Source organism: Leptinotarsa decemlineata, unplaced genomic scaffold (genome assembly GCF_025532065.1).
Source record: "Leptinotarsa decemlineata unplaced genomic scaffold, Ldec_3_MD MMD2_tig00026299_RagTag_RagTag, whole genome shotgun sequence".
Lineage (NCBI taxonomy): Eukaryota > Metazoa > Arthropoda > Insecta > Coleoptera > Chrysomelidae > Leptinotarsa > Leptinotarsa decemlineata.
The window spans coordinates 8,247,344-8,258,129 of NW_027412676.1; the positions used below are offsets into that span (position 1 = coordinate 8,247,344).

General features: G+C 32.2%; 1 protein-coding gene across 1 annotated transcript; it reads right to left on the reverse strand.

Moving 5' to 3' along the window:
• Positions 1-203: 203 nt before the first annotated feature.
• LOC111504248 (serine/threonine-protein kinase TBK1) lies at positions 204-10,026 on the reverse strand. Its single transcript, XM_023158762.2, has 2 exons — positions 9,321-10,026; positions 204-3,596 (listed from the first exon to the last, which is right to left on the reverse strand). Exons 1-2 carry the CDS (start codon positions 9,745-9,747, stop codon positions 1,816-1,818), a joined length of 2,208 nt encoding a protein of 735 aa, XP_023014530.2. The 5' UTR covers positions 9,748-10,026; the 3' UTR covers positions 204-1,815.
• Between the last annotated feature and the right edge of the window lie 760 nt (positions 10,027-10,786).

A 10,786-nucleotide genomic window follows, 5' to 3' on the forward strand; every position in this document is an offset into this window, starting at 1 on the left:
ATTTGTGTATATTCATCTGATCAAATCCAACACAATAACTAGTACTAATACATTCAGCTGTAAGGAATTCATTTTGATTATCTCCTGAAACACGGAGGAATGTGTTCGGTTTTTCATATGTGGGAAGTGTTTCATTAAAAATTCCACTGAGCTCAAAAACTTACACACCTTCGTTCAAGATAGTTTTGTATTGAAAAAATAAATACAACATATGTAAACATTTTATTATATTACATATAAAAATCTAAATGGTAAGCCTTCTAACACTGCTTCACAAAACATTGATATACAGAAGTAATGAATCAATTAATAAGCAGAAAATCATCCATGAAGCTGGAAAAATAAAATTGTAGAAATGAATTTTAAATGTGCTAACCCATGATGTTGTTTCCAATTTTTTGTTTCCAGAATTATCAAACAAATAATTTTTTTATATACTTTTGGAATCAAAATTAGAATCTAATCTCATCTATTTCAGTTTTTCTATTTACCTTACATTTCATTTTTTATGTGAGCCTATAGTTTATAAACTATTCTTTATTTTTATTTTAAGTACTGAATCTTTACATATTTGAAAAGTTCCAATGTCCACCAGTCGGTAGAAAATAGTTGTGAGCCATATTCAAAAATAAGTGAATATATTTTGACTGACATGTTTTATAGAGGCGTCAATGTTGATTTTTTTTTTTGGTTTCTTAACCTTGCACATTAAAAGAATGAATTCAAATCAATATGGCAAAATATATATTGGTCAAATAACAAGACCCCTAAAAATGTATAACTGAGCCAACATCATGAATATTTGAAGAAAAGACATAACAAGAACATGGATATCTATCATAGAATTGAGTAGAAGCAAACAAAAGTCATCATCAAAAAACTATAGGAAAACGTCAAAAAACAAAGCATCTGCATATATTCTTTTGTCAGGTATTTCAATTATCTCCCTCTTTTATATAATAGAACTAAATGAAATAATTTTTAATTAATTTTTTTTGTAACTTAAGGGAGCTACCGACAAGACTTTTTTTTATTATTTCATCTATTAACTTTATAAATGGGGTGAATTTTTCAGTTTGCCTTTGATGATACTTATCTACTCAGTGTATTTGTTTTGTAGATGGTTAGAAGCCCTCAAAAAAAAATAATAAAACAAAATCAAATATATGTTTTCAAGAAACACTTCATTATGAGATATTCACTAATATATGTTTAGCTATTGGGACAGAAAGGTTTTGACTTCCTACTTCTCCATCTTCATTTTTGTATAGAGTTTATTTTGAAATTAATTGCTTTCTTCCTTTCTTTGGGAGATTACCACTTTTTTTGTGTAAAGAAGCAGTAGAAAGCCAAAACCTCTCTTTCCCAAAAATTAATCTCTCCTAAAAACATACCCCTTTAATTTATGTTTAACTTATAATAATAATTTAGAACGCACTATACAGTTCTGTAATTGCAATGTTACGTTATAGATATTTTTTTAAATATCAACCATTTACTTATAAGAAAGTGTTGATCGGATTGATATACTTGAAATAATATATCACAGGAGGAGGTTTCCATAATTGATACAAGAACCAATTACTTTTTTTTACTCAATAAGAAATCACTTATTTGAATATATTAATTACATATATACAACTACTATTATCTATTCAATATTCTTTATAAAATAAGTCTCCACCTTCACAAGTTCTGGAATGAAATAGACATCAAGAATCTTGATCAGTTTCCAAACAGTCAAAAAAATTTGTTTCTTTTTTGTAAAACTGAACTTGCCATGGAATATATTAAATAAATCATACCAACAAAAAGTCATCCAAATAAGATTTCCTTATCCTTATTGTTATATTGATTTTCCAATTTCTTGGTGGACTCATTCAATTCATTAGTAAGCCTGGTATTCTCATTAATTTTATCTCGGAGATCCTCACTCACCTTACGACATTCATTCAAATACATTTTAAACTTTTGAGCTTGTGTATTTCGACTCTTTCTAGGGACAATATTTTTTTTAACTTGATGAGTTTTAATATATTCAGTATATTCTGCATTATCGATCATAAGTTCTTCTTCAAATTTCTGCAGGTTGTTGCCAAATTTGTTAATGTCACCAATATATATTTCTGTTTTTAAATGGGCATTTTGTGCCATTTTGTACCAATCGCCAAAATTTTCAGCTAATTGTTCGTACTGGGGAAACACTTCTTTTTCAAATAAAGCTTTAATCCTACTAATAGTTTCGGTAATTTTTATTCGTTCTAATATATGAAATTGTTCATCATTATAAGATAAGGTACGAGTTGCTCGATCTCTAACTAAGTGTTGCCAAGAATCTCTCAAATTTTCTACCTGAGTTTTTGCTCTAGCAGGTGCTAATGTTTTATATGGGCACTTCAGATCTCTACTCATACTATCCCATTGTAATTTTAATGTATTTTCTACGCAGTGAACCTTATGTAAAGTACTTACTCCACCTTCTATTACACACATAAATTCTTTGCTAATCTTGTTGAGCTTATCCACATAATTGTTTTTTAGGTCATAATTAGTTAGTTGCTGGGACAGTTCCAACATTTGGGCAGTACTATTGAATATCATTGTTTTGTCAAGAAGGTGTTGTGTATTTTGGTGCAATTGTTTCAGTTCTGCATTTATATATTTACTGAAATTTTCTACTGTATCACGTATCAGTTTGCTGAACAAGGAATACTTCTCAATTTGTCTTTTGCACTGATGTCCTATACTACAAGCAAACTTTGCTTGGACTGCATCATTTTCCACAGAAACTACACTTGAAAAATCATTGAACTTTGGCAACTCCTGATCTGGAATGATGGTTATGTTATTATTTTCTCTGTCAAATAAAAAAAGGGGGTCCTCTTTAGTAGTGGTAGGATAACCAGTTGCTAGGGTATACTCGTCTATAAGACTCCTAAAGAGACTGTTCTGATATATCAAAATTTGGCTAGAGTCTTGAATTTCTGTTTGTTCTGCTATGTAATTTTGAAACTGCTGGTATGTTTCATCAGGCAAAATGTATACTTTTATCAACTGAGCTTTGGTCACATGAAAAATATTGACCACTTTCCGAGACAAAACAACTTCTACTTCTTTGAAAAATCTCTCAAAACTCCAAATCTTTCTGTGATCCGCTTCTAACAGACCAGCCAATAAAGGAGTGATGATTTTTTTCAAACCAAAACTTAGTTGACAATTCATAGGAAGCTCTCGCTTCCATTCAATTGGGCCATTTTCTTTGGTCTGAATACCAGATATCACACCACTTTCCTTTTTAGTTGTGATGTGATGCATGGTTTCCTTATTCCTGCGTCCTCCATACGGACGAAATGGTAAATTTCCTGTTGCAACATGATACAAAGTTACACCAATAGACCATAGATCAATTGTTGCTCCAAATGTTTTATTTGCGTTTTTCCTTAAAACAGCTCTCTCGTACATATCAGGGTGGAGATATTCTTCTGTACCATACAGAGATTGAAAATACTGACCTTCTTGAAGTTCTCTAGCAGCCCCAAAATCGGTAAGTTTGTAGACTGTTGTGCGATCTTCTCGAATGAATTTCATGATATTCCCTGCAAAATTTTCAATTTTTAGACTTTATATGCCAAACATAAACAACAATTTCAAATTACAATAAGAACACATAAATATATCACTAGAATTACACTATCGAAATCACATGTAGAGATTGTGATTTATTTCAATATATGAATTGAATTTGTTGAATGCATATTTTGAGGAAAAATTTAAATGAGTTATTAGAACTCATAAAGTAATAGATATTACGAAAGTATTTGACCAAGTAGAGCACAAAAATGTTCTCGTGTGCCATATGATAAATATTTCACTCTTGGCAATATTAAACAAGAAGGTAAAAATACCATTCAATTATGATGAATGAATGCAATGAGATGTGGTCGATGAACAGCAATTTTTTTCTTCAAATTCTTTCAATGGAATATTTTCTATAATCTGTCTCCAACGCTGATGAAATTGGAGTTTACTTCTACACAAATAATTTCTGGATCTCCAATTTTTTTCCCATTTATAGTAATAGAACTGATTTTTTTTTCAACATTGTGATTGTTTTCATTTTATTCTTCATCGATCTAGCATTCATATAAAGGATTCTCAGGCTATTTAAAATATGTTTGTTGTTTCGGTTCGAATTTTTATTATTACGTCTTTTCTGCACTCTTCATATGTACAATGAGGACATACTTGTGAATTTTGTCAGTTCTTTATGGGTTTATACAGTGTGACCCATTTTTAATGGAAACACCCCCTTAAAATTTGAAGTTGTAAACCGATTTTAATAATTTTTTTTTGAAATGTCAAATACTAAAAGGTCTACCTTGGGACAAAATTTGAAATGTTAATTAAAGTTTCAGGGCATACTACGATATTTTTTCTTAGTCGAAAATCGGGATTTTTTATTAGCGATTTTTTCATTGAAAAAATCACTACGCCACTGGATCCAGAGTGCCTCTAAACAGATGTGACCAAAATTTCATGAAAAAATATTCATTATTAACAAAGTTATGACAACTCAAAAATTCGAAAACTCACACAGCTAACAGTCACAAAAAACACCCTATATCAGCAGATATAGCCATAAGAATTTTTTTTTATGATTTCAACAATAAAGTGCCGCCAGATGAAAAAAAAAACAAATAGCGTAAATATTTTTAATGAAAATAACGGAATTACATTCAAGTTTTCACGCAAGTTAACTAAAACTAAGACCTAATATTTCAATTTAAATCTTAGTTGCCATGGAAATAATATAGTTTGACACTTGTCAACAATATTCACCTTACAGTTCTTCGAATTATTTTGTGTCATGGCTGCAAGATTGAGCGTAAGAGAGAAAATTGAAATTGTACGCCTTTCGGGAGATGACGTTAGAAGTGCTAGAGAGGTTTGTAGAGTATTTAATGAGAGACATCCAGATCGTCCTTGTATTAGCTGCGGTACAGTAAATAAAATAAATAAAATATTCAATGAAACTGGTGCAGTATCAAAATTGATGTTAAAAAAGTAATCCTGTACAAAGACGAAACAGGAATGATCAAATCATTTTAGATTATTTCGGAAATAATCCTAATGCCAGTATAAGGAATGCCACTTTAGATTTGAATATTCCACGAGTAACTATTCGGAGATGTCTCAAGGCGAAGAATATTAAACCTTTCAAGCCAAAATTTTTACACACACTTCAAAAAGGCGACGAAGCAAGACGCCTGGAATATTGTTTATGGGCCCAAGGGGAATATTTAAACAATAGAAATTTCCTAAAAAATATTTTATATACCGACGAAGCCACTTTCACTACAAATGGAGTAGTATCATCACAGAATTGTCGCTATTGGGCAGCGGATAATCCTAACTGGGTAATAAACTGTAAAAGCCAGTATTCCCAAAAAATCAACGTCTGGTGTGAGATATTGAACGAACGAATTATTGGTCCTTTCTTTTTTGAGGAAAACATTAATGCGCAGAGGTTTCTAGAATTTTTAAACACAGAGTTTTGGGATGCTATTCACGAGCTGCCAATCAATGAACGATCAAATTTAATTGCCCAGTTAGATGGGTGTTCAGTTCATTATGCCAGAGCTGTGAGGCAATGGCTTAACGAACATTTTCCAAACCGATGGATAGGCCATGGTAGTCCGTTTATAGAGTGGCCACAGAGATCTCCAGACCTCACAGTTTTGGACTTTTTTCTCTGGGGACTTCTCACACAAAAGGTTTACAAAAACCGCTTGAGAGATAGAAATGAACTTTGTGCAAGAATTCGACAGGTATGTGCAGATATTAGCCCTCAAGAACTAAGGAACGTAATCAGAAACATTCGTAAGCACTATGACACATGTATCAAAATACGTGGTGGATTAGTAGAGGCTACTAGAATATGAGTTAGAATTAATTGTTGCACTGAATCGAAACATTTCAATAATTAGTTATTAGTTACGTTTATTAAAATTTTTTGCTTCATTGTTAGTTGAATTGTGTGAATGTAATTTCGTTATTTTCATTATATTTACGCTATTTGTTTTTTTTTTTTTTCATCTGGCGGCACTTTATTGTTGAAATCATAAAAAAAATGATATATTGTGACTGTTAGCTGTGTGAGTTTTCGAATTTTTGAGTTTTCATAACTTTGTTAATAATGAATATTTTTTCATGAAATTTTGGTCACACCTATTTAGAGGCACTCTGAATCCGGTGGCGTAGTGATTTTTTCAATAAAAAATCACTAATAAAAAATCCCGATTTTCGACTAAGAAAAAATATCGTAGTATGCCCCGAAAGTTTAATAAACATTTCAAATGTTGTCCCAAGGTACACCTTTTAGTACTTGACATTTTAAAAAAATATTAAAATCGATTTACAACTTCAAATTTTAGGGGGGGTGTTTCCATTAAAAATGGGTCACACTGTATATACACAAAAACACTACCCAAATTGAATATGAAATATCTCCAAAATAAGCACAGGATATGAAAAAAACTAGTTTTCTTCATCTCCTGAAGATGCCAACATGGTTGGTGAAACACGCAGCGAGAAAAGTATTGCACTTCTCAGGGCTTGGTTTCTTGAGATCCTTCATCTTCAATATCATCTGGAACGTCAATCTGTATGTTAGTGGTCTTATTCTGTATTTCGTTGTGCATTTCATTGAATTGTTAAATTTATTGTATAGTACATCAGGTCTAGCCTGACTGGTTAGATGTGCTGCATTTGCATTGAAACGGTATTCTATAACTGATGAACTTTAGTAGTTATTTGCTGTTTTTTTTTCTCCTTGAAAGTGATCCAACTGATTTTGATTTGTATAGACATTTCTTGGAAATTATGAAATTACAAACCCCAATCTTGTTTTCATTGTAAAAATATACAAGGTAGAATTGAAGAGGTTATATTTTTAGTAGTGATTAGTTTTTGGGAAAGAAAGTTTTTGGCTTTCTACTACTCCATCTTGATACAAAAAAAAAATGTGGGAATCTTCCAAAGAAAGGAAGGAAGTTATCAATTTCAAAATAAGTAACTCTATACATGCAAAGAAGCAACTTTCAGACACAAACTGAAAGAAAAAGCCCTCCTGAAACAGCTACTCTCATATAAACATTGAACTACACGAAAGAAAAAATTCTTTCAAAACAAATACTTTTATATGAACACTGAATTATACAGAAGACACTTTCCTCTACTCAGTTTGTATTCCAAACATTCATTATGGAATAAAATCAGATATCATTCACAGGAGTTCTACTTCAAATGAATGGTAACAAATTGCACTTACATCCTCACTGGTAGACATCGATGTCTTTGCATGATCTACACATCCCTGTATAGAATTACTTATTTTAAAATTGATTACTTCCTTCCTTTCTTTGGAAGATTCCCACTTTTTTTGTATCAAGATAGAGTAGTAGAAAGCCAAAAACTTTCTTTCCCAAAAATACAAGGTAGGTTTTGATACTATCTGAATAATCCTCAAATATTCTACTTTCATTTTTATACCTAGTTCTATTTTTTTTTGTTTGGTATATGATTATTAATTATGTTCCCAATTATTTGAGGGAGGTCAGTACTTTTATAGCTTTTGGTACTATCTGATTAATCCTCAAATATTTCACTTTTACTTTTATATCTGTTTCTTTTTGTTTGGTATATAACTATGAATTATGTTCCCAATTATTTGAGAAAGATCAGTGCTTGTTATTTTGATAAAAATGGTATAAAAATAATGCAAAATCTGTTCAAAACATATAAAACTGTTTCTGACAAATGTGGTGTTTCCCTAATGAAGTAGTAGTGACTCCATGAGCAAAGGTTCAATCAGCTGCTCCAGCATGTTATGGAATATAACTGCAATTTAGCGTCCTTGATGCATAGTATGCAATACTTTCGGTAAAAAAAACAGTCACCGATTGTGTTTACTTCCCTCAAGCACTAACATCAAGATAATTTCTCCGGTTTGGAGGTTATTGTTGTGTATTCATAAAACTTGATTAGGGTTTATTTTCCAAAAATACAAGAAACCTATTGGAATTCATCAATTACTTCTTGTTCAATTCATATTACTGGAGTTTTTCCCAACACCAAACCATTATTTTAAGATCAGTAGATAAGGCAATAATGTGAAATGAATTTAAGACACTCATGAAACAGGTACCTAGAACAGGTATCTATGGTATAAATAAGGATAGCTTTGTGAGTATGATTAGTTTGATCTTCCTCTTGAAGATGATCACTTGGTGATCAAAACACGTGTCGAGGTGTTAAAAAAAACGGTTTGGTGTTGCGAAAAAACTCCAGTAATATTCATTACTACACCAAAGGTTCCAAACAGTGCATCACAATTAGATACTGGATATTGAAATGAACCAATGGCTTTTGCCAATTTTCCAAACACTTTTTTCTTATTATCCCAAATACACTTTATCTCGCACTTTATTATCTTCAATAAGCTCAAATTCTGAGCATGTTATTCCCATATTATCATTTCATTTTTCGATTTTTAATTGCTTTTTATCTAATCAGTTATTACTGTGGAATCTTTAAGAAACACATGTACACACTAATTCATTATTACTTTATCAAATGTATACCCGTATACCAAAATGAATATTTCAGGGTTAAAACCATAATTTATTGAATATCATGTGGTGATTCGGTCCATTATCTGAAACCAGTATGGTTTTGAATGCAATGAGATGGGTTATAATCTTTTCGCTGAATGATGTTACTATTTCTCTTTGTTCCATTGGATTATTATCTCTTTTTTTTCTTCTTTGGAATAAACTTTTGAAGTACATAGATGTTTATTTATCTAAAACCGCCATTCAATTTGATCCACTATGTCACCAGTTTTGATGAAATAGGAGTTTTATATTCTGAGAAAACATTTGAAATATGTGAATGAAGGTCTGCAGCAAGCGATCTCGGGTAGAAGGTATCATTTTACTAGCTTTTATTACAAGTGAGTTCCTGAACCAGTTTTCATTTTTGAGTGGACGTATCTTGAAAAGCAGACCAGAGAGCCAAGACTAATTAAATTTTTTTTCAAAAACTAGTTTGAAACGAATATTTGTTTTCTTTTCATTTGATTAAATGTTAGGTATACCCATTTCATATTTAACAGTATGATTAGGTTGTGATGCGTGGCAGATGTAATTAATTGGTGGTCTACTTATATGTTCTAGTTTGATGTTAATCTCATATTCCTTCAACCTAAGACCTGGGATGATGTTAATATAATCATAGTCAATCAGGAACTACTGACATACCTGGTTTAAGGTCTCTGTGAATCAAATTGTTATCCCTAAGATGCTTCATTCCAGCATACAGATGTTCCAAAACCAGAAGGAATTCCGATTCATCTAACCCATAAGTATTTTCGGGATCATCCAGTATGTTAAACAAACTTCCACCTGTGCACAGCTCCATAACAATAACTTTTCCTCTATTCTCTTGTTCTTCCTCGATAGCAAGAAGTTTAACAATATTTTCATGTTTGACCTTCTGCAAAACCTCAAACTCTCGAAGTTGAATTTCTTGAGGTCTAAGTGTACTTATATGATTAAATGTTTTTACAGCAACAGGTTCTCCATTCACTTTATTAACTCCTTGGTGAACCGTTGCAGTAGCCCCTTTTCCCAGAATACTAGTAGTGGACCAAACAAAGTTGGTGGAGCCTCGTAAATAAGATGACATCTTGAGTACTGGAGTCCTGGGATTCACACCCAAAACATGAAAGGCTTTATTACTGCTTTTTTTCAGAATAATGTATAACTTTAGTAAGCAATGAATGTGAGAGGCATTTCTACTAATTTCATAAACTTCAAAAATCAACTTCAATAATATGTTCTCTCAAGCATTGAGAATGTGACACATTTCTGTAAACTATTATGAAAAACCGCAAATAAAAACTAAAAACAAATACAAATACACTACACTAGCTCTCTTTCTTCTTAGTTTTGGTCCAGCCAGGTTTGCCGCTATTAGGACCGTGCTTTTTTACTAACATTGTGTTTTGTGTCACTAGCACGACAGATCACAAAATATCGATAATTCCATTATAATTCCTTGCTTCCTTATGCAAGACCATTTGACCATATTTTGAATTATTTCGACATTATTTGCATAGCGTAACTATAGTTTTGTGGACCAATATGACAAGTATAAATAAATTCTTGACAGCTAATTTGTACAGCTTAGAAAAAGTACTTTTATCCACAGCTTAGTAAGCTGTGTTTTATCCATGCGTTCCATCAAGCGCTCACAACTATCACGTTCGCGACCTCAATTTTCCCGTTCCACTTGCTTGCGAGCGTTACTGCGGTAAACTCAAGTGGAATGGATTATGGAACGTTTTGGGCGCTCATGTAAACATTACAAATGGCGAGGTTGAAAATATGAAGTAGAAGTTTTAATGAGGTTACGTAACGATTTTTGGAGTTTCTTCTTGACGTTTCACTGAGGCAAATGGCTGGCTTCTTCAGAGTTTATACATCTTCCGGTGTCATCGGAGATAACTCAGTGACACTGAAAAACTCGGGATGAATGCAAAATATACAGGCCAATCGACCCCAGATATTCAGCCTAGCTCCGATATCCCAGCGCAATGCGTAGGGTGGCAAAAATCCTATAAACAAAAAATCATCTGTACAGGTACCCGTACAGGTACCCGAACAGATGAAAACCAGAGAACAATCTGCTGCGACGATGTGCTAGGTACCCGAGCAGATGGACC

Coding starts and splice junctions, on each gene's coding strand:
- LOC111504248 (XM_023158762.2), bottom strand. CDS start 9,747: ATGTCATCTTATTTACGAGGCTCCACCAACTTTGTTTGGTCCACTACT. Junction 3,597..9,320: donor TCACAGAGACCTTAAACCAG/GTATGTCAGTAG, acceptor AAAATTTTGCAG/GGAATATCATGAAATTCATT.